Genomic DNA, 25514 nt, shown 5'->3' with positions numbered 1-25514 from the left:
CCTTACCTTGGATCTCGTCTGGATTCGATCTCCTTGGTCGCTTTCTACCACCTCTCCTGGTGCACTTTTCCTAGTCTGCCTCTTCTCCTTGGATATCGTAAAAAAAAATGGTGGACGTCTGTAGCCCGTTGATCTGTCACTGTCAGAGGATGATCCCGGACCAGAATGCTAGGGTATCCCAGAGGTTCTGTTGTTGATTTCCTTTCCACCTGTAGACTGTATCCAGATGATAATCCTCTGCGTTGCGGATACATTTTTGTCGCTTGTTCTGTTCCGTGATTCTCTGTATTCAGTTCTTTGGCTTTCTTCCACTCTTCTTCTAATGCTGTTGTTGTTGTTAACATTGTTTCTGTTGGTTCGATCTTCTTGGATAGTTCTCCAATTGATTTCTGAAGTTTTCCTATGGTGAGTAAAATTAAATCAAATGAGCATTTGTTCAAAATACTCTCTAAACGTTCGCAGAACTCAGTATTGTCTGCAAATAGTGTTGGTCTCAGACGTGAGCGTAAACCCCTCGGGATACGATTGTTTCTGTAATATTCAGTGAGAGTGCTGCAATGGAGTTCACATCCAATTAGTCGTCTGCGATCTCTTTTGTAGTCGCAAATCTTTAACTCATGGCTGGGTATATGTAAGAAATCATTGGGTAGATGCACTCCTGATATGATATCTTCAGCGGTAGTCGCACACTAGGTTTGCTGGTGTCAGCAATGACTTAGTAGTCATAATCAGAGAAGAGAAGATTGCGGCACACAGGTTCTTCATCTGCAATTTATATCATTTATACAGTTTATACGCATACAGTTTATAACCACCGCGCTCACAGGCTAGCGTCCTGTGATCCAGCGCCATATACCCCAGCCACAAAAATACAGGTAATACTTCCTAGGACACAAACTATTTCTATATGCGATTTATTATGTTTCTCCGTTATAACTGGCTCTTTTTCTAATTTCTCTAGTGGCCATTTGTCTCCCCATCTTTTATTCCCTATCTCTAAACATTGGAGTCTTTACACTCCTCTTTGCTCAAGATATCTCTCATCTTTGCCTGACTAACATGCTTTGTCTCTGAAAATGTTGTCAAGTGTTCATTTCTATGTTGTCTTACACCATCTCTTGATCATGTATATTTGGTTACTAATAGGATCCTTATCATTATTACATCACAGATAAGTAGACCGCTGAAGAAGGTCCATGTAGGACCGAAACGTCCGGTCAGCACGATTATCAAAAGTGGCTACAGTATTACATGATGTAACTGGATCATAATTCATATATGATGGTGTCAAACTAATAACTTGTATAAATTGTCAATGAAGAACCTGTGTGCCGCAATCTTCTCTTCTCTAGTAACTGTTTAGAGTCACGCAGTGGCGTTGCGTGGGTTGCCAGCAGGCGGGGCAAGTCAAGTATTGCGCCTTCCTCCAACTGTGGCCACGCCCTTTTTTTGAAGATAGTGTAGTAGATGTCACCTGCAGTCCTACATAACTCCACAGATAACACGGTAATAGCTCTCTGAGTACAGATAATGTAGTAGATGGGTGTGAGGCCCCCAGAATTCAGAACACATACAGTGTGACCTGAAGTCTGGGGCCGGACTGCGGCAGTGTGGGCCAAATTCTATATCCAACCTCCCCCCAACCCTACTGTAAACGGATATGTGGATGGATATTTCATACATCGCTACAAAATATACAGTAGATACAGCACCACATACCTCATCCATCCAGTGACATCTCCTGTGATGTAGATTCTTTCCTCAGCATCTTCATTCGGAGATAAGACCGCCATGACACCTTCTTTTAGCCGTGTTTCATCTCTGCAGAGTTTCACAGAAAAAAAAAATAGATTCCTCATTTTACTATCGTCCTCCTCCTCCTGATGCCTCAACACTTTCATCCTGCTGCCCCCCAATACTGTGGTAGAGCCAGACAGATAGTTCCCCATAATATCATGCTCCCAAACTGTCCTCGATGGTAATAGCAATCCCTACACCAGTGTTTCTCAACTCCAGTCCTTAGGGACCACCTGCCGGTCATGTGTTCAGAATTTCCTTAGCATTGAGCAGGTGATATAATTAGTATCAATGCATCAGTACTTACCACAGGTATTCATTCTGTGGGATATTCTTACATCATGACCGGCAGGTGGGCCCTGCAGACTGGAGTTGAGGAGCACTGCCCCACAATACCTCCAATAGCATCCCTATTAATATGTGCTAAATAAAAATGCCTCAATAGGCCCCTAGTATAATTAAGGCCTCCTATAGTGCCCCCAGCAGTAACAAGGCCCCTCTGTTATTATTATGGCCCCCTCTGTATTACTATCATTATTTATTATCATTATTATTATTATTATTATTATTATAATGGCCCCCTCTGTATTATAATTATAATGGCCCCCTCTTTATTAGCATTGTCATATACAATGGCCCACATTTTTTCTACATAATTGCCTCCTTGGTATGCTTCCTCTTTTGTGGTATTGATAATGCCCCCCTCCTCCATAGTGCCCCGATTGCTGCCTGCCTTAGGGTAATTACATAAAATAAAATACTCACCTCTCTTCCTCACTCCATCTCTGCTTTTGGCCTGAGTTCGCGCGTCCCGGCTCAGGTGGTCATGAACACATCACTGTGGCCTCCTGTGCCGCGTCATCACATCATCTCGCGAGACCCGGCGCAGGAGATCACAGTGAGGTAATCGCCTTGTGGCCTGAAGCCTATGAGGCAGAACGGAGGCTCCCATGGCTCTTTTTGAAATGCCTGCTGCCCAGCGCCCCCTGCAATTTGGCGCCCGGGGCAACCACCCCCTGGCCCCCCCCTGGAGTCACGTCCTAAAATGAACTTTAAAGACAATTCTTCTCGCCTTCAGACACACAACTTCCTTTGATTTTCACATGAATGTAAAAAAAAGGGAGGTTTGTAATAGTTTCCATTTGCCTATGTTACAGAGAAACAAAGTGTGTGCCCACTCCTGCCGTACATCATATTTTCTGACTGTTGTCCAAGCCTCTGTGACATAACAGGAAACTCCTTGTTACACGGAGATTTACAGTATTTCTAGGAATTCTTGTAGAACAGTACACTTAACCACACGTGTATTCCTCTCACAGTCTCTAAATAATATGTCCCTGGCAGTAGCAGAAGCCCCACCATTGTCATGAGCGTGAGCAGACTTTCTCCATTCTACAGCAAAAATAGAAAACGCCAGCCAGTCCCAAGAGCATAATGTTCTTGTGATTTTACAATGAGCTCATTTGATGCCCTCTCTCCGTGTGTCCCCAGTAACATTGAAAAAGTTTGACTTTGTTTACTTTGTACATAGAGACACATGGATTTGGTAATTTTTCTAGATATTGATCACCATGTATAATCTGTATTCTGGTATAGTTTCTTGGGATCTTGAAATATACTTTATTTCATTGCCTCTTCTGTTTGTTGTGAATGAACCAAACTAGATGGACTTTGTGGAACTTTTGGCATTTTTATTCACCCATGGAAAATAACTTTTCCTGAAGTAATAGAATTGCCACCGTTATATTTGTGTCACTAGAGCATGGCCATTCTCTAAACAGTGCAATACTTCTGCCACATTATCCACGTATGGTTATTGGACTTGACACAACTTTTGGGATCTTCTGCGCATAGTACCATCAAAGCCCTGTTTGAAGGATTTTTTATGATTTGGACAGATGCAAGCTACTCACAAGGGGGCAAATTTACTAATGGTGTCATACTGTACACTGTCTAATACAAATCCCAGTCTCACTATTAGACAAACTTACTATTCTGGGTTATGGACCTTTATAAATTTGGAGTATCATAAATCCTGCTCTAGATTCTGTACGTATGCAAAAAAAATTTGTCCATGCGCTGAAAAAACTGTCAAATCTAAGTTTACGTCACCTATAAATTGTTGTTTTACTCCAAAAATGTGTCAAAATGTTAGCGCATTTTTTAGTGCATGAGGTGCAATTAGGCCATGGTCCTTTTCTAGTGAAGCACTTTTTGCTAAGTCACACCTCTTGTCAGATGAGGCAGAAAGTGTGTAAAAAAGCATGCAACCATTTCTTTTCTAGCGCAAAATGCAACAAAAAAACTGTTGAGTTTTAAATAGTAAATTTGCCTCATTGTTTTTATCGGTGTTATGTAACTTGTGGCCCTCCAGCAGTTGGAAAACTACAACACCTATCATGCTCTGATTGCAGTAGTTTGTTGCAGGCCTCTTTATTTCAGTCATTGGTGAAGGTACCCGTTAGTTGATACCCATTTCTGATATGTCTCAAAGTAAAAATGGAACCTCCACTCTAAATCTCCGGATAGAAAGAAAGCATTCTTGCTCTGCATTCTTTTTCTACGTTTATAAATGGTGGTTAGCACTGGTGCCTTGCAGAGCTGGGGTTACAGGTTTGAATCTGACCAAGGACAACATGGAGCTTGTATGTTCTCCCTGTGTTTGCATGGGTTTCCTTGAAGTGCTCCAGTTTCCTCCCACACTCCAAAGACATGCTGTTGGGGAATTTAGACTGCAGGCCCTGTTACCCCAGTTTATAGATGTTTGTATTTACATGCTAAGTACACACAGCTACTTCAGCTATATCTGGACATTGAAGATTCAGAACCAAGTCAATTAGCTCCAGTCAACAAAGGTGTCATGCCCCACTCTGACGATGTGCGGAGGTCGGCCAGGATAGCAGCACGAAGTTAGTGTTTGTTTTGGTGCCGTGCTCGATCCGCCTCTCGTCAGGTGCACTGGGTGGAGGCATTAGTTTAAATGGCACTCCAGCCAAGTGATCTGAGCGGATTATACTAATCATTGTGGTCTGGGAAGCTAGGAGGGAAGGTTGGCTGTCTGTTCCTGCTGTGGAAGATAAGTGCTATTTCTAGTTTGGTTGTTTTGTGTCATCTTTCCAATCCAGGTTCTGTGCGAGCAGCCTGCTCCTATTTCCCCACTTCACCATCTCAGGGAATTCAGGGTTTTGTCAGCCCAGGCTGGAGGACACATCACACCTACCTTCAAGGTCTGTATGTGGGCTGAGCAGTGCAGGGAAAGAGGTCAGGGATTAGCTAGGAGGTGACCCTTCCCCTGTCTCTCGTCCAGAGCCTGGTTGGTGCGTTATCTGTTATTCGGAGTGCACGCCCGCCGTGACAAAAGGTCTTAGATGACATAGTAAATAAGTCAGTGCCTCCTTATGAAGCATTCATTTAAGACGATACATGTAGCATTACAATAACCCCAACATGAAATAAACTAAAAACATATACAAAACATATAGATATACATGTGCACAATATTATAAATCCAGGGATATGATCATATCTACTGTCCACCTTGTATTCCTACACGGCTGAATGGTGTTCCTTCTCCTCCTGTTCTTACTTGGTTCTTGACCACCTATCTCTTCACTGGACTATTGTTATACACATTTTATCCATTGACTATAATGTGGCCTGTCCTGATTGGTTATATCCTGGATAATTGTATATTTTGGGATGTAATGTGTTTGTGCAGCGGACTAGGGCCAGCATCTGAAGGTTTCCTTACAATTTAAGAGCTTTTTACGATATATGTCCCTCTGATAGAGCAAGTTGTCGTGACGCCAGTTGCATTTCAGCAACGAGAACATGGAGTCCCCTTTAAGTATAGTGGTGTTGGTACCCAGATGCAGGATTGCCAGAGTGGAGTAAGGGTTGCCTATAGTGTCCCTTGGGTGTGGCTTTAGCACTTGTCACGGTGCTCCTGAGGGGATATCCTTGGATCCCAGACGTGGTTGTCCAAAGCAGTGATAAAAGGGGGTGAATAACTTGGATGATGAAGGAATAATTGAGACCAGACTTTGTATATAGTTCCAATGCAGCTTTACTTTGCATAAAATTTCAACAAGGAACAATCTTCTAACTTTATCTTGGTCATCAGCAGATTTAGGCTTAGCTTCTGGCAGGCAAACACTTCTGCAACAATCTCAGCCCTGCTATACTGCAGCTTTCTCTGCTCTGCTATATTGTAGCTTTCTCAGCTCTGCTGTGTCTGGCTGGAATAAATAGGAACTTTTCCTTTCTGCTGTAACTTGTCTTTCTGTAGTCTGTCTCTCACTGTAATCCTAGGAAAACTTCTTCCTGGCTTCAAGCTTCCTTAGCTTGGCTTTAGGCAATGCAAGCCCAGGAGGGGGACATGCAACCATTTAGAACTCACAGGCAGGCAGGACCTGTCCAGTGGGGACGAGGCCTGCTTCCTCCCCAAGGGGGGAATCCTCCAGACTCACTTTTGAAGGATTATCCAGGAGGGACGAGGGCCTGCTACTTCCCCATACAGAGGCTACTCTGAACAGCTCTCTCTCTCTAACTAAACTCCTACCTCTCTAGAGAGGGCTGGAAGGAACTAGAAGGTTCCTTTCCAGGGAAACTAACTCTGCCACTGTTGCCGCCATCTGCTGGTGAACCAGGCACATTATACTTAAAAAGTAGTTTGAAAGGAAATATGAATACACATTTTGCAGGACATGGAAATAAATACACATGATGACACAGAATCATCATTAAAGGTAGTAGGGGCCAGACAAAGGTGGTAATGCCACTCTGGGGTATTATATTTGTATATATCCAAATAAGGCAATTTGAAATATCTCATCATTCTTTTTTGACATTTATGGCTGTCCCCAAGCTGCTACCAACAATTGTGTAATGGATGATTGGATGTACACAAGGAACTGGTTCTGGTTCTGTGGGTGATAATGATCAGCTCCTCTGTGTTCCATCACAGCTGCCTGACAGATCCACTTCCATACCCGGGATAAACAGACACAACCATAGCTATGTATACTGCTGCTGTACTGCTATGTATATTCCCAATACCATAAATAACTCTATCTATCTATCTATCTATCTATCAATCACCATTTAACCCCTTATTACTTTTGTTATATACACCCATTTATATACATTAGAGATGAGCAAATGTATTCTAAATGAATACATTTTGTTTTGAATTTCACAAAATGTCATCCACCAAACAAATCAGATTTTTTGGTGATTGGTTTCAGACAAAATGTGTAAAACTGGCACCCAGCACAGTTTCACTGTTAATATTTGTGGGGGGAAACTATGAGAGAGGAAGAAGATGGAGGATCACATGACACTTGGAGGAAGTGGGGAGGAGGTCTTGCCCTGATTGACTTAGAGGCTGAAAGTCAACCTAATGAGCCAATCAGGGGCAGAATTCAGGAAGATCCTTTGCTGAGAACGTCAGAGAATGCCCTTCTGTCTTCAGGTTGTGATCTGAAAGGATGTGTTATGGTAATGCCTTCCAAATACCAAGTCCTGACACAAACCTCTAATCTAGTGTGATAAGGGCACTATATGGATAGTATAGGGAGAGAATAATTGGGTATTTTATAGAGACTTTGATTAGGGAAAGCATATATAGAGAGAGTGACAAATAGAGTTATGTGTCATCTGCTGGCACAAGATCTTGCAAGAAGAAGCTATTTTTTTCTGTATATAAACAGACAGCCAGCTATTTAAAAAAAACTTCTTCTAAAAAAAACCTTTTTGAATGTGTTGCATATTACTGCAAGTTACCAGTGTTATTTTGTCATTTATAATGGAGGCTCCTGCCAGATATTGGGTCCGTTGGGTTCCAGTGTGAGTACTGGCATTTTGCTGGATGAAATACCACGGCATGAAGTATTATTTTGTCTTCTAGAACCTGACAGAAACTCAGCAGCAGATGTGCATGTAGCCTTATACTGTAGGCCACCTTCTATGAGCTATCTCTCCTAGCTCCCACATAACACCAGCGTGTACTGTACGTGGGAGAGTAAGGAGTTCTCCAAACACTAGCTTGGTAGCTGGTCTCTCTGAGAAGGTTTGACTGACAATGGTCTATTGTCTACGGGGGGTCTTTAATTATAGTCATTCTGTGGAAAACCTGAATGATAATCATTAGTTATTATTACTAAAATTTGAGAGGCTATAACAGTTCAAGTACTTATATTTACAATATTTTGAAGAGGGGATTACAGTAACTGTGACCATTTATAAATCTGAAGAACATTTGGATAATTTTGCCTTTCTTTCAGCCAGTGAAGGGTTACCTTGATCGTTGTCAGTGATGCTTTGTTTTTCGCATAGCTGAGATGTACAGTCTGTTGGTCAGACTCATAGGCATTTAGTTTTTTTTTCCAGTATACTTATGTCATCAGAAGCTAAAATTAGTCTGGTGCAATTGACAGGAAACATAGGAATCTGATATTCAGAGAAGGGTGGAATCTCCCAGGGGCCTTACTTATTTGTCTTGCCTGCATGGTCTAAACAGAGCTGGCTTGCTGCAGAGGACGTAACATGCAATCAGCAACAGGCACCCAGACCGCAATTTGCCAAATTAGCACACTGTGATCAGATTAGCCTCAGTACCTCATAGTGTATCATGTAACCCTTTTAATGTATTCCATTGTGTAAGAAGGCACATTCTTAAGCATCAAGAAATTTTGGGGGTCATTTACAAAGACTAGCATTTTACGCCGGTCTTTGTTTCCAATCTGCGCTGATGGAGGGGTCCCCTTTTACTTGCATACAGTATGTCTCGTATTGTTCAGTAAAGGTATTTAATAAAGCGTGAGTTGCTGGCAGCCACCCTCGTTCAGGTTCTTGCACAGGGCGTTCAAAGTCGCTCTGCTCACATATGCTAGATCCTACTTTATTTAACGGTTTTCCAAGACCCATAAAAAATGACAAGAACGCATAACAGTTTTTAAAATGACAAAAAAAAAAAATCGCCTTTTGACAGTCCTGCGTTCCATCACCACAGCTTCCATCCCCACCGCCTCTGGTCCTCGCCAGACCAGACGTAATGACACCCATGAACTCAGGCAGCCACGCAATGGCCTCAGCAATGGCGTGTGCATGAACAGCACGTGCCCACTTGCTTACATGTCACTGCTGTTCTAAAAAGGGATTTGGAAAAAAATTCAAAAACACAGAATCATATTTAATTTTCATATATAGTCATATGTATTCCTAAGAAAAGTAATACAGTTGTAATGGTAGAAATGTCCAGTGAAAAAGCTCCTAGAGACATTTTGGTTTTTGCCATCCTGTTTTGCTGTGGTATCTCCTGGACTGCTGCTGGGTGCATGAGTTTTACCATAGAGCAGAAGTCCCTAATATTTTGTAGGTCACACTTTCAAATCACATTGTTTTTTACTTCTGAAGACTAATAGTGAATCACGGACATGTGTTTTGTGTGTTCTAGTCCACGGACAGCATATGTACTCATTGAGTTTAATATGTTTAATCACACATCAATGATTTTCCACTGACGGTGAGTCAGTGGAGAAACCACAGAGACTTGCAGTGTTTTAGACAGTGATACGGTCCAAACATGCTCTTTGAAGTCCAGGGGTCCTTGAAAACCACTGACACAGTAAATATGGTATCCACGTTCTTTCAGTGGTTTTCATAGGCCATTGGAAGGAGATGCTTTGTAAATTAATTTTCTTCAGAGCAATGTCCGTGGAATACGGAAATGGAGGGCAAAAAACAAAACTGAGACCACTGATGACGTTTTGAAACCTGTCAAAAAATTTGGATTGCCAGATCATCACCAAAGAGCTCCATCTCTCAGGCATCGGCACTGCCACTTACAAGATCACGAGGTGACAATGTTGGTACACAGCAGCCAAGGACATAATGAAGGCCCCAGGTCTGCCTGCACCGTATACTTATGAGGCTGTGCCAGAGTGCCTGTTAGTATCCCTCTAACAGTATAATACACTGTACTGCATAAGTTCCAGGTGCCCAAAGCAAAGCCCGCCCCTGCTTGCCACTTGGTGGCTGTTTTCTGCAGAATAAGGGTCCATTCACATGTCCACATAATGGGTCCGCATCCGTTCCGCAATTTTGCGGAATGGGTGCGGACCCATTAATTTTCAATGGTGCAAAAGATGTGGAGAGCACACTGTATGCTGTCCGCATCCGCACTTCCGTTCCACGGCCCCTGAAAAAAATAGAACATGTCCTATTCTTGCCCGCAGCAACGGACAAGAAAAGGCATTTCTATTATAGTACCGACCATGTGCGGTCCACAAAATGTGGAACGAACATGGCCGGTGTCTGTTTTGCGGATCCTGAGAGTTCCGCCTGAGAGGTTTTTTTTTCTCTCCGGCTGTGAGCTGAGCGCTGCGATTGGCCAGCACTCCAGCCTGGGAGAAGGAGACTCCGGCAGGCTCCACCCAGTTGAGCTGAAAATCTGAAGATACCAGAGCCTATACCAGGAGAACGGAGCAGCGCCCAGGGATAACAGTAAGTACAGGGAGATCCCTGGGCGCCGCTCTACATGTCTGTATGCTTAGTTTAGATTTTTTATTGTAGTGAAAGGTCCTCTTTAGGCTCGTGTGGCCATTGGCCGTTGCTGAAGCCTAAAGGTCCTTTTATATGCCTGTTAGAAGCACCAGTTGAAGACATAGCGAGATGGCTGGTGCTCATTTACTTGTATCTTTCTAGATGATACAATAATTCATTTTTTGTAAATATAATTCTTGCAGTTGTTTGTTTCTCCTCCCCCACTCATACAGTTTCCATTACAAGTGTCGGGTAGATGCCTGTTTACAAACAGTTACATGTGATCAGTAAAAAACTAGCAATTTTGGTTTGATCGGTGGACATGTATGCACTTGGCGATAATTGTGACTTATCATTCATGCGATTATCACCATGTGTGAAAGGCCCTTAAGAGCCAAACAAGAATCATGAAGCTTGTTTTCTGGCCACAGATTCCAATCAACATCTTACCGAGCTTTGTGACATTTGATTTAAGATTGATAGAAAATTTTGCAAGTGGAGTAATGGTCAATTCCTTCTAATATGTGACATTGTGTGGACACTTGCGTGGTTTGGTGTCAGTTTTTGAGTTGACTAGTAGGGATACGAATTTCAGGATAAATTTGATTTGCCGCAAAGCCAAATTTCCTCGTGCTTCGTGGCAGCGAATCAATTTAACCCGAAATAGGCTAAAAAAAGGAAAAAGAAGTAATTTGTTGCAAAGTGAATTTTTTTGTAAAATTCTGCAAGGCAGCCAAATCTAATTTTACAAAACTTCGCTCCACTCTAGTCACTAGACTGCCTCTGATCTTTTTTCCTTTTGTTTGTCCCTTTGGATATTCTTTAGGTACCTAGCTCCAGATTCCATTGTATCTGCAGCCAATGATTTTTGTCCGTCCCTTTGGATTCCATTGTATCTGCAGCCAGTGATTTTTGTCCGTCCCTTTGGATTCCATTGTATCTGCAGCCAGTGATTTATGTCCGTCCCTTTGGATCCCATTGTATCTGCAGCCAGTGATTTTTGAGCTGAATCTTTATATGGAACAGCTGCATCTCCCCTTCCGTCTCTTGTATAATTAGTAACAAAAGTAGTTTTGTGGTTAACCAATCCACATACTTTCAGCTTTCTATTATACTTTATGAGCAATCGTTTTGCACCCTTGGACCTGCTCCAACCTGCAGACTGCATTGAAGTCTTTTCCTGAATTAATAGCAATGATGGATGTGCAAGCTTTAAATGCGTGCAATGAAGAATGACCTAGCCTGTAATTAATGCTCTAGTCTCATACCTCGTAATGCACTGCACGGTAATACAATAATCGCATAACTTTTTCTTTAGGATACTTTTAAAACTTTAATGACAGTAAATGTAGGGTCAACACGAAAAGTCTTTTAAGGAAAACATAATATCCAATATAAGGGTACTCGTCATATTATTACATTAATCAGTAGACGTTATTGATAGATAGTAAGCTCTCGCGAGCAGGGCCCGCGTTCCTCATGTTTTAGATGTTAACTTGTTTGTTGCTTCTTATGTAATGTATGATTTTGTACATAAACCCTCTGATTGTAAAGCGCTTATATAAATAAAGATTATTACTATCACTCAAAATTCTATTCAGGTTCGATTCGGCCTAAACGGTCATCTGATTAAATTTGGGTCCGAAACTGATTCTCCCAAATGGAAAGTGCTTTAATTGGCATGAAAATTTGTGTATGACATTCAGAGGTCTCCTAGGATTTTTTCTCTCTCACTCTGTCCACAAAATTTGCCCAAATTGAATTACCAGAAATTTAGAATTGATTTGCTCATCCCTAATGTGACTATATATGGAACATTTTAGCACATTTTTAGCAGAAACAGTATCATCTTCTCATTCCAGTTCCATGCAGTCTCCCCTTTCCTTCTTGTAGCCATCAAAAAATTCATCTAATGTAAAACAATAAATAGAAGACAGAGGGAAGGAGTGAGTGAGCGAGGGGATGCAGCTGCAGTTTCTTGGTCAGTGTTTTAAAGAAACAGCATGAGGGGGAGAGGGGAGCAGAAGTGGAGGATACAACTCCTGGCAAGCATGGAGAGAGAAAATGTACAAACCAGCAGAGAGAAGGAAAATGATCCATTATACTGGGTTTCCACCTTCAGGTTTTTGAACGCAGTTTTGGAAGCCAAATCAAGTGTTGGATTCAAAAAGAGAAGAAAACTCAGTGGGAAATGTAGTATTCCCCTCACACCAGTTTTCTGATGTAAAAACCCCCCATGTTTTTGAATTTTTAAACACTGTCACAAGTGGTGTTTCTACGCTGCCCTGAAGGGAGTGGGACCAGCAGCAGTGGAGGGAGTGGAACCAGCAGCAGTGGAGGGAGTGGCACCAGCAGCAGTGGAGGGAGTGGCACCAGCAGCAGTGGAGGGAGTGGCACCAGCAGCAGTGGAGGGAGTGGGACCAGCAGCAGTGGAGGGAGTGGCACCAGCAGCAGTGGAGGGAGTGGGACCAGCAGCAGTGGAGGGAGTGGCACCAGCAGCAGTGGAGGGAGTGGCACCAGCAGCAGTGGAGGGAGTGGGACCAGCAGCAGTGGAGGGAGTGGGACCAGCAGCAGTGGAGGGAGTGGGACCAGCAGCAGTGGAGGGAGTGGGACCAGCAGCAGTGGAGGGAGTGGCACCAGCAGCAGTGGAGGGAGTGGGACCAGCAGCAGTGGAGGGAGTGGGACCAGCAGCAGTGGAGGGAGTGGCACCAGCAGCAGTGGAGGGAGTGGGACCAGCAGCAGTGGAGGGAGTGGGACCAGCAGCAGTGGAGGGAGTGGGACCAGCAGCAGTGGAGGGAGTGGGACCAGCAGCAGTGGAGGGAGTGGCACCAGCAGCAGTGGAGGGAGTGGGACCAGCAGCAGTGGAGGGAGTGGGACCAGCAGCAGTGGAGGGAGTGGCACCAGCAGCAGTGGAGGGAGTGGGACCAGCAGCAGTGGAGGGAGTGGCACCAGCAGCAGTGGAGGGAGTGGCACCAGCAGCAGTGGAGGGAGTGGCACCAGCGAGTCCGGCAATTTTATGGCATGAACGAAGACAGAAGGACAGCTAGGAGGCTGCCGTACATTTGAGTCTTGCACACAGCCTGCTGGAGGGTGCACCAAATCTATGACCGGGGCAGGAACCTTGCATGCATGATGTGCATCGTATCATTGTAATCCTGCCTATGATAATAATGAGATGACTTCTGAGAAGTGAACTCTACAGAACCGGAAGTGTCAGCTTTTTGCGGCTCAGTGGTCAGTGTAAAAACTAAGATTTCAGCTATATTGCTATACATGACATAGAAAATGAGAAAAAAAAATCCCCCAAAAAATTTAGAATTTTTTTAAAATATAAAACTTGATTTAAGTAGCTTTCTGATCAGAGTTTTTTCAGAGTCAGCTTGTAGTTACCCGTGTCAACTGGATGTGACAAAAGACAGGACTCTTGCTAATAAATGTAAACATAACAACACACAGCAAGCAAATGTGTTGAAAATGATGAAACATTGAAACACAGAGTATATTAGAAAGTTACATACCGTCTTATCATACAGTAATCAATCTTTACATAAAACTAGAAAAAAAAAAACATTTATCATTCTTTGTATCTTAACCGAAGACATTGTTTGACCCATGACTAGTTCCTGGTCCAAATGAATGAAGAATCAGGAAAAACAATTGACGACATTTGATAATATTCAAATTTTATAGAAAACCAAGTAATTCATTGAGTGTATTGAGACCGCATAGTTTGCATTTATCTCTGTTTTCACAGCCTACAACTAAGATTTCCCAGGATCTTACATGAATAATTACTGTTATTAATTGTTAGTCACCTGAGATGTCACTATGGCGTGAATGTTAGTCTTTATGGATAACCACATAATGTTCTTAGTGTTGAGCTGGATATTGGACGGCGTCTCTGTTTTGTCAGCACATTTTGCTCACTGTGGAAAATATTCTCTTTTTTGGCAAATAAAATTGTTTTGAAAGGTTCTTGAGCCTTGAATCTAGCCCTGTTTTTGAAGACGTGATATTTTTTTAAAGACTGGGAGCAAAATCTTTATCTTTATTATAAATTGGCCATAAAGTTATAGTCTACTCATAGTAAACTATAGCCATATCCATTCAGCCCCACACTGAGCTCCCCTCAGTTCTTTAACGTCTTACATAAGCCATTTTGGAAATGTACTTTGATCGTAGTGATAGTTGATTGATAGGCAAAACATGCAACCCATCTTACTAAACACCCAACAATAGTTTCCTGAAAGTAAGAATTACATTAAAAAAAAAATCCCAGTGTTAACTTTATTCTTCTCATATCTATTTATCTTGCTTTCTTTTTGATTTATTAAGTTTCATTCTTCACCCTACCATTAGCTAAACCTGTTAAAGTTATGCTCAAGTTATATGACTCTCACCCCAGGTTAATGGTTTTGACCCTGGTAGCATACCCTCCTTGGTGTGGTGTTACCAGTGCACATTGGTGTCTGGAACCCTCAACATCTAAGAAGCTACATGGAGGGGCTCCAATAGCCACATGTGGTACACGAGTCACTCATTGGGGAATTGGATCAGGTATACATTTTGAATACCAAACAGTGAACATTCATGAGCTAAACAAAAAGGTATGTGTGAGTGATATTAGTGACTGGAGAGTTAATGTTCTCAACAATCAAAAGACTTGGAAATAATTTGTGCTTGTCATACATTGAAGGAACAGGAAGACCTCAAGTTCTTCTAAAAGGTATGATGGTTTTCTGAGTTTAGATCTTCTGTAATGGTCTTCACTATACCAATTAGCCTACATAGGAAAGGACCATATGACTAAGGGACTAATTTAATGGGTCGATATCAATAGGCAATGATTGGGAATAATCCCTCATATGAATGGCAGCTCATTAGCTGTATTTGAATAAAGCAATCTTTACTGTTGTATGGAGATGAGCGATGGTTACTTTTTTGACTCTTTTAACTATGACCCTCAGCCTGTTTAAAAAATATATATATATATACTCATCTGCTCCCTGCTGCTCCAGTCTGACTCTCTGGGTCATTGTCTCCCTTCGGCAGTCTTCCAGTTATCGTCCTGTCCTGGAAACTTCTGTACAGTTCAGATCACGTGCGTTTCAATGTAATGTTTCCCCAAGAGGCACATAACCCACTTGGGCACATGTGTCTGCTGAGGCCAGTCATTGTGTACAGAGGTGCACGTGACCCCATCCATCCAAAAGTTTGCAGGACTGAATTCTGAAGGGAGCTAGGGACCCAGGAAGTTGGAAAGGAGCATCAGGGAGCAGGTGAGTATGAATTTTTAATAGGTACTGCAGGCGGGGGTCCAAAGTTAAAAAAAAAAAGGTCCAAAAAGCTGGGCAACCCTATTAAGTGTTGTGGGCTGGGTATAGTGCTGGAGAAAGCCAAATCATAATTTCATATTTAGGTTTTTAAGCTATATTTAATGGATTGTCTCATCAAGAAAATAATTGAAAGCTGTCCTGGCGATTATTTGATAGGCATGAGTTCAGCCTCAGAGCCCCAGTTATGTTACCATATAAAATTGTGGTTGCAGGTGTATTATGGGGTATTATATGAAGACCACGGAAATGAATGGCCAACCATTTAACGAAGGTATGGACCATCTTCATCACAGGGGGAAGCTCTCCTCTCAGCTATCGTCCTCTGTGTACCTGTACTATATAGACTTTTTATATCCAGTGTTGCATGGGCATGGTCATGTACCTTTGGCGGTGACTTGGCCAGAAGTGGTACATCTCCACTGAAGCCAGGTATTGACTACAGATAAGCATGTGACTATTCCCATGCACAGCTGGATGTAAATTATCCAAGGACTGAAACATGGACATGCAGGATCCTGCGCGGAGGACCAGAGTGGCAGGGAGCATAAAGTATGAATCTTCTGTTTATGGAGTCAGGCTGCAGGCATTAGAGAAAAAGTCTTTATTTAAGCCAATGTATTAATAATCAGGTTCTTGCCAGGCCTAGTGTCAAAGACTGTTTTGCGTTTCACCGTAACTAAGGGATATAAAGACGGACCCACTTATTAAATTATATTTTTGCATGACATCTCAATTAGATGCTAATTAGAAACAAACTGTGAAAAAGAAAAATACTTTCCTTTGTTTTTCATTAGTTGACTCGGCATAAACCCTTTTATCACATGATGTGTCCTGCATGTACCCGCGTTCCGTCACTGATAATAAATCAGTGCGACAGAACCAAAACTTTATCTAAAATTGTAAAACATTGCAACTGTTAACTAACATCTGGCAGCAGATTGTTGCAAGAATACGTATGTTCCACAAGTGATGTACTATCCACTAATATCAGGGGCTGGAGTGCAGACTGTACAGTCTCGGCTTTCTCACGTATGACAAAGACCATAACAAACCTTGGCCATGTTGAAATGACATGACGTGTCTGAAGCAAACATCTCCTTGTGATGTACAGTAGTTAATGTTACTAATCTTTCTTGTCCTTATGTGTAATACTTGGCTAAATGTTTTCAGAATTACTCACTCGCACCCCCCCCCCCCCATTCCCCCATTTACTATAACCCAGTAAGTGCACCGGTTATGAGGGTCTGCTGGGATTATCACAAATCAGGTCACATTCTTCTTACCTGCTCCCCTGGCCGTGGTGGACACGTGGTGTTTTTGGAGCAATAAAACCACTGTGGTTACATCTACCATTGTCTACCGCAGTTTACAAATATTTCTGTACACCGTTTTTAGAGCATTTTTTTATCTTGTAAAATATGCCATGAATTTCATGGTGGTAAAAATTTTTTTTGCAAAATGCATTGTTCGTCATGAGTTTTAGATTTCACTTCAGACTTTTAGGTATCATCTGGCTACAGCATTTTTGGAAAGCAAGAGAAGCACATGAAAAACATAACAAAAAAATGTCCATGCCATCTTTGGCTATGCTGTTCTGCCGGTACCTGTTTGGTGTTGTCTTTTGTTGGGTTGTCATTAGAATACTGAACAATATCGCCTATAAGGCTATAAGACAACTCTTAGCACAGGGATCAGCAACCTTCAGCACTCAAGATGTTCTGAAACTACAACTGCCAGAATATTCCATTCACTTCTATGGGAGTTCTAAGAAAAGCCAAGCATGTTTGCATGCTGGGAGTTGTAGTTTCACAGCATCTGGAGTGCCGAAGGTTGATGATCCCTGTCTTAGAGGAATCACCTTGTATTTGGATTATCTGATGAATATAACTAAAGTGGGCTATCTAAGACTAACATATTGATAGACAATCCATAGGATAGGTCATCAGTATGAGATTGGTGTTGGTCCAACACCCAGAATCCCAATCGACAGCTGTTGGTTCCAGAAGTAAACATTATACAGAGCTGAAACACTCCAGCTGAGTACACTTTTAGTGTCCATTCTTGGATACTAGTCTTGTGACTGGTACCTGAGAAGGGCCACCACACAGTGTATGGAGTGGTGTTGTTCCTGCTATGTATACTTCCAGAACTGCGGCTGACACTAAAGCTGCATTTACACGAGCCAATAATTGTCCAGACAACCTGCCCATGTAAACGTGCCACCGATCACCCGATGCATCGCTCATGCAGGCACCACTGATCATAGTTTCTGGGCAGCAAATTGTGTGGTCTAAACAGCGGTCTGCTGCTCAGAAACCATGAATCTGTATGAGGACGAGGGGTGGCAATAGCCATCCCTAGTCCTCATACCGTGAAGGAGATCACTGCATGGAAATACAGCGATCTCCTTCACTTGACGAGCAGCCGACTGTCAGGAAGACAGTCGGCTGCAGAATCGTCCCATGTAAATCCACCAGGTGTTGGACCCCACAATCTCATATTGATGACCTATAGAATTCATCGGTGTGTCTCAGAAAGCCTGTTTTATAGGGGTTCTTTAGGAATGAGTTGAAATGGACGCCAGCAACCTGTTGTAGAATGTGAGCAGGAGTGGTTACCTCCACTTGCAGAGCTGCCTAGGGGGATGAGGGGGCAGTACCTCTCCACACACTGCTCTACAATACATGTAACAATGTGATCCTGCCTACCGTATGCCATCATGGCTGAGCAGCCTGACAGAAGAATCACTAATATGTAGTATAGGTAGGAGCTAGAGCATATTGTGTAGTAAGGCCCTGCCCCTTCACCCTACCTAGGAACCTCTGCAAGTGGAGGCAACTAATCCTGCTCACACTCTATGACAGGTTGCATGCGGCCATTTTAAATAATTCCCGGAGAACTCCTTTAATAAATAAAAAAAAAACTCAATAGAACCAGCTGCCGAGTTATTCTCTTAATCATCAGTCCCTGAAATACAATAATACTTTAAAGGGGTTGTCTCACATCAGCAAGTGGCATTTATCATGTAGAGAAAGTTAATACAAGCCACTTACTAATGTATTGTTATTATCCATATTGCTTCCTTTGCTGGCCGGATTAATTTTTCTATGACATTATACACTGCTCGTTTACATGGTTACAGACCACCCTGCAATTCATCAGTGGTTGTCGTGCTTGCAAACTATAGGAAAAAGCCCCAACCTAAGCGCGCTCCTATGGTCCAGGCCACCAGAGAGGCTGATGCTTTTTCCTATAGTGTGCAAGCACGACCACCAGATTGCAGGGTGGTCTGTAACCATGGAAATGAGCAGTGTATAATGTGATGGAAAAATCTATCCAGCCAGCAAAGGAAGCAATATGGAGAATAATACATTAGTAAGTGCCTTGTATTAACTTTCTCTACATGATAAATGCAACTTACTAAAGTGAGACACCCCCTTTAATGCCCAAGCAGCAGTATTATAATTTTGTGCTGTGTTGTCTCCATCTGCCCTTGATGTAGGGGGAGAGGTCTCAGTCCCATTTAGAGAAAGTTTTTTTTTTTTTACATAAACATTTCTAACATATAATGATCCGTCATTATATGAATAGCCTAGATCAGGCATGCTCAACCTGCGGCCCTCCAGCTGTTGTAAAACTACAACTCCCATAATGCCCTGCTGTAGGCTAATAGCTGTAGGCTGTTCAGGCATGCTGGGAGTTGTAGTTTTGCAACAGCTGGAGGGCCGCAGGTTGAGCATGCCTGGCCTAGATGTTGGTGGGGTTTTAGAGGTTTTCTTACTATAATTTATATTCTGGGATTGAACGTGGACAACATTCAGGTGAAGAACTAAAGAAGTGATTTATAAAGTATGACAATGGGGTGATATATACATCTACATTTCAAAATTAACATCTGACTTATGCTGTTGTGGCTATTTTTTTTATTAAATAGTCCATTTAGCCACATTTTACATAGAAAAAATAGCAATCATGGTCTGACATACTGTACAGGATATATGAGGGAAACATGATAGATGAGAATGATTCAGAGAGAGGTGTCTTCCGATCTCGTGTGCAGAACCGTTAGTTGAAAGAATGTGAATAATGTTCTTACATCCAAAGGCGAGGCTTTGGCTAGACTTATGTGGAGGGGTGGAGGGAAGGAAAGCAGCGTGTGTCTGTATCCCATTATGAATCAGAGGAAGTTATTGTCTGTGGAGCACACTGTGAGCTCTGTACATTCTCAGGCACATTTTGTTTTTAGTTAGTCAGAGTCTGTCCAGGGTGTCTAAACCTGTCAGCTACCACTGCCTCGGAAATATATGAAGCTAGTTCTTAAGAAGAGGCCTCTGAAGTTCTTACAATTTGTGTAGCGTTTCAAGCCTAGCAGCTAGAAGGTATCACAGAACATGCTCTCGCTGAGCGCAACCTTTCCTCTCTTTTGGCTTGTTTTCACAAGTACATATTTGGCACATTGAACCTACTAAACATATGTGAAGCTCAATAATTACCACAAGTCATACCGATCTACATGGTGCCTTGGAAGCATTCATTCTATGGAATTCCTAGCAATCTGTGGGCTTAGTTTTTTCCCTTTTTTTATATATTTGTTCTCTCTAGGCTTCCCGGATGAAGCATGGAATCAGAGTTTTATGCAACAACTGTGAAAGGAGGATTTATTAATTAGCAACACATTATACGCATATCAGATAAAGAATGTTTAGGAACATAAGGTCCAAGGCTGAGAAACTTGCTTTAAGATGTTATGTACAATCCCACTTATGTCACTCATCCTGGACTAATATATTGTTCTCCTTTCTTCCAGGAAAGACTTTCCAGAAGATTGCCGAACGGCCGAAGGTCCTCATAGGCTGCTTGTAGGGCACAAGTAACTGGTTTCAGTATATTTTTTTTAATGAGGTAACAGAAGGAAACCAAGGAACATCTTCCCTTTCCCCTAAACCCCCAAACAAGAAATGGGTCAAAAGATCTCAGGGAGTATAAAATCTGTGGATGTACGGGACCCTCCCTATAGACCAGTCAAAAGAGAACTAAGGGGCCCTGACTTTTGTAAGCCTGCTAGACTAGACATGCTGCTGGATATGCCCATGGCTACTTTGGAAGTTCAGCAAAAGCATGCTTGGAACAATGAGGACCGGTCTTTGAATATCTTTGTGAAGGAGGACGACCGTCTGACGTTCCATCGGCACCCAGTTGCACAAAGTACAGACTGCATCAGAGGGAAAGTTGGCTACACAAGAGGCCTTCATGTCTGGCAAATTCATTGGCCTACGAGACAAAGAGGAACGCATGCTGTTGTGGGAGTAGCAACTGCAGATTCCCCTTTACATTCAGTTGGATATACTTCATTGGTAGGAAGCAATAGTGAGTCTTGGGGCTGGGACCTAGGACGAAACAAACTGTATCACAATTGTAAAAACCAACCTGGCGTTACCTATCCAGCTTTTCTGGAACCTGATGAATCATTTGTACTCCCAGACTCTTTGCTGGTAGTGTTAGACATGGATGAGGGGACTCTTAGCTTCATAGTTGATGGACAATATTTAGGAGTTGCCTTCAGAGGACTTAAAGGGAAAAAACTTTATCCTATTGTCAGCGCTGTATGGGGTCACTGTGAAATTTCAATGCGATACATCAATGGACTTGATCGTAAGTATTATTACCTTGATTACCTAGTATTATACATATAACCTTGTGAAGATGTTACAAATATTAGTGATGACTATACAGGAGACTTTCTAAATCTTTGATGTTGGCTACCTACCAATGTTGCTTATCATTTACTGTAGCATACTGCGACCATGAGCTGAAATCAATAGGCTTATGAATTTGTAAATGTAATAGTAACTGAAAACCAAAAATAACCATGGTTACTATAGCATTTTGTAGTTACTGTAATACGTGGGCATCTCAGTACCCTGGGATATCAACCCATCAAGCCACTGCAAACATTGTACTATAGAAATCCACAGGACGCTCCGCGCTTGCTTTGCACACTGGGAATAATTGAGAAATACAAAGTCCTTTAGTCCCACACATGCACCCCATACCGTTTTTGTCAGGTTTTTACATTGCATGCTGTGAATACACAAAGAACTCTGTGGTGGAGTTAGGTACATTAAGCAAGTCAGCAAAACACTGTTATCTGTTCTTCTAGTTCTCCAAATTTTAACCCCACAAAGGTTGCACAACATTGTGGAGGCAGTGACCTCAATACTGCCGGCCATGCCAGGTCTTACCTTTTTCTTTTTCACTTTTTGGCTTTCAGTTCATTATGAGTTGCCAGTAAACAAAATTCCTGAACGCTGCTGCCCTGTGGAAAGTTACGATTATTTTGCAGTTACTTTAGTCTTAAGGATTGTGCTATTATGGAGACGCCAATTTTTTTATTCTCAGTTTGCTCTTGAACAAAATGTATTTCCATGTGTGTTTCTAGAAGGATTAGCGTTTAGCAGATTTTACTGAATTGTTACCAGCTTTTTCTTGTAATAAAAGGGATCTTGAATTGTAATCAAGAATCGGTGCAGTCAAATCATATTATCCAGAGCCAGAAGACATAACTGAGGTATTGAACATAGTAATACGTACATGGAGGGTTAATGTGTCACAAAGTGAATGCAGGCTGTACTGGATCCTCCCTGTGAATGCGCCATGTACTCCTGTTAGACCTTCCACAGTCTAGATGTATCATATGCATACTGTATACTGTGTGTGAGTCTATATATCCGACACACTTACGGACATTACTTTACATTTGGGTAGCTGCTTTATAAAAGAACAGCAATACAGGGCTCTGATTCCTTATCTTAAGAGTTTCCATTCTGGTTGCTGTAAAAGATACACCCAGCGTGGTTGCTGTAGATCTATTATTTATGTCGGAGCAGGGATGGAAATAACCCGTCCTGTCCCTGTATTATATCCCTAGGCCAGCAGAAAGGTTGATCGATTTAACCAGTGAATAATTTCATAGTTGTTTATGCTGCATTTTCAGTGAGGTTCATTGCTAGAGAGTTTATGTGTGTGATGCATCAGCACTGTCTCATTTGAGGGACTTGTGTTGGTATTTAATGCAGAAATATGCCCTTTTTTACAGCAATCAACCCATACCCCAGTCATAGAAACATAGATAATGTTTCTTTATAGTGGAGATACAATAACCTCTGCCTCTAATGCTACCAGAGGTAATGTAGCTATCCTAAAGGTCAATGTTTGATCTTTTGAAAAGCCTTGAGACATGACTTGGATAATAATTAAGCCAGCATCTCATCTGCAGACTGCTCTTTCGGGGTGATTGCCCCTCATCATTGCAGACCAGAGAGTACTGGCTTAACTGGGTGAGAGGCCTAGGTCAGGATTTGGGGAATACAATATCTCCTTTTGGAGAGCGCCTTAAATGGGAGATATTGTAGTTTGCATGTCCTGACCTAGGCCTCTCACCCATTTAAGCCAGTACTCTCTGCTCTGCACTAATGAGGGGCAATAACCCCAAAACAGCTGTCTGCAGATGAGATGCTGGCTAAATTATTATCCAAGTCATGTCTCAAGGTCTTTCAAAAGGTCAAACTTTGATATGTAGGATAGCTGCCTTACATCTGGTGGCATTAGCGGCAGAGCTTGTTAAGAGCTTATTTGCATCCCTTCCCTCCCAGAGGAGCATTGCCTGGCCTCCAAATCCTGGAGATACGGTTCACAGAGCATTTGTACAAAGAGTGTACACACCCTTGCATGGGCAAGTTTATGCTAGATCTCTTTCTTATGAGACCCTGGATAGGGTTGCAGAGAAGGCTACGGTTACTCGACTGTCCAATCTGGGATGGTAAGGTATAATAGCATAAATCAACATCAGCAAAAGCCCCATTTCAGTCTACAGGTCTATAGAGCCCTCTCTGCTCTCTGTTCAGTTAATCTGGTTCTTTGACAACAGTTAGTTAAGACAACTGCTTCCCGATTTGGGTGTCCTGAGACCATAGAACCGTGGAAGTATCAACATTGATAGTCCTGTATTCGGCTAATATCATTGCTGGGCCAATGGCAAACAAAGCATTGGAGGGCACCATGTGAAATTAGTGGGTTTTCTGTTTTTCAAAGTAAGCCTGCCGTCCACCAGAGCTGGTAACCATGTAGACTCAGCTTTCTACTATTTCTAAAAATGGGGGCCTAATAGAGAAGCAATCCTTATTAGCTCAGCATGCCATTTAGGGTATTTATTAAGGAGTTTCCTAAAACCCCATAAAAGCTTGTAGTTGGTTTCTAAGTAACAGAACGACTTTGAACAAATGTTGCTGAAACCACCAGTTTTCAATATCTTAAGCATATAAAGGAGTTGTCCAAATTTCTTATATATGGCACATAGTAGGTTGAAAGAAAAGAAGCCTTATTCACCCCCCTTATTGTTCCTCTCTGCTCCCCACTTACTGTTCCCAGCGCCACACAGGAATGGCATTAGATGCTTGATCAGCCAATCATTGGCTGCATTGATGACCTGCATCAGCCAGTGATTGGTTGAGCAGCAGTAACTGGTAGCAATCAAAATGGAAGTGGTGAGGTGAGTAATGCTTCTCTTTTTAACCCCCTCTGAACCATATATAAGAAATGTAATCCCCCCTGGATAATCCTTTAATTATTTAGTACGGGAGTTTGGATTTTGTAGAATGAAATTGTTAATTGCAGCTTCCAAGGAAATGAAATGTTGATTTTATGTAGCAGCTTTAGTCCGTTATCTCTGTAACATGTATAGCTGCCAACATTTTAAAATAGATTCCACCTACTACTGAGGAGGTGATCTAGCTGCCATGAGTCGTTTCATTTAATGGCCCTTTTACACAACATATCCATTCATATATTTATAGACATAATTATGATTTTTTTATTTAATGCATTTTTCACTACATCTAATCCAGTATTCCAGCACTTTGAAAATGCTACCCCATGGCATACAAATGCTAAAAAAAAAAAAAAAATGATCTTTCGCTGACTCCCCAGTGCTGCCATTGCAATGGTGTTGGGGTTCCTGTTGCTCCTGTTCTTGACATGGCAGGATTGGATGGGAATACTGCTCAGCCAGTGATGGCTGGGCTGCGTCATTGATGCAGCTAGGCTTGAAGAGGGCATGAAGACTCAGACGACATAGGTGGTCCTCAGTGTTAGGCTCGGTTTACATCACGTTTATTGCCTATTCTGGGACATATACATTACACAGATGCCTCTGATGGATGTTATACATACAGTGGCCTCCACCATCTAAAGGGTCTCATTGTGATGTTTCATGTATACATTGTTTACTGGGTACTGTTGCATGGAATAATAGTCAACTACGCTATTCCATGCAGTCTTTTGCAGTATAATAACATATACAGACCAGAAGGAGGCCAAAGTGATACTTTGTTGACCTCTGTCGGGCTAATATAACTTTATGGACACATGTAGCATGTATCTCAGGAGCTTTCCTGGTGGATGCCCTACATGGACATCACAAACATGATGGGAACAGGGTCCAATAATGAAATGAGGAGGGTTGGGACTGGGAGTTTAGGATAAATATTAGGGTCTTCAGCATTGTATGTATATTGTATGCAGGGGGAAATCTACTAGTCCATATGTTAAATGGATCTCTATAACCCATTTACCCATCAGCAGGTATCTCTCAGGGTTGACAAAAAAGCTTATTCTGTGTGGTATACATTTGTTTTGAACATGGGTGCCTATAAATGATGGATACCACTCAGTGGCATCCTTTAGAAGCTTACGTCTGCGATTTCCATCACGGGATACAACACTGCAGACTTAGTGTGAACAGGGCCTTACACAGTAGATGTAGGCCCAGGAGCTTCTCGG

The 25514-nt window shown here is 42.2% G+C and overlaps 1 protein-coding gene across 2 annotated transcripts in view; it reads left to right on the top strand.

Annotated features, from left to right (window-relative positions):
- Window positions 1–25514, top strand: part of SPSB4 (splA/ryanodine receptor domain and SOCS box containing 4) — a 171201-nt gene that overhangs the window by 52259 nt on the left and 93428 nt on the right. Inside the window, exons 1-2 of one of the 2 annotated variants that reach the window (XM_044290034.1) lie at window positions 19927–20056; window positions 20485–21329. In XM_044290034.1, coding sequence (XP_044145969.1) covers window positions 20636–21329 — 694 coding nt within the window. In that variant the 5' untranslated portion in view covers window positions 19927–20056; window positions 20485–20635. Of the gene's footprint in view, window positions 1–19926; window positions 20057–20484; window positions 21330–25514 lie in introns of those variants that run through there. The other variant, XM_044290033.1, reaches the window with a different exon arrangement.

The sequence above is a fragment of the Bufo gargarizans genome, chromosome 4, assembly GCF_014858855.1.
Source record: "Bufo gargarizans isolate SCDJY-AF-19 chromosome 4, ASM1485885v1, whole genome shotgun sequence".
In the NCBI taxonomy this organism is placed as follows: Eukaryota; Metazoa; Chordata; class Amphibia; order Anura; family Bufonidae; genus Bufo; species Bufo gargarizans.
The sequence above is the reverse complement of the archived record's forward strand: the minus strand, read 5'-3'. Positions and strand labels throughout refer to the sequence as shown.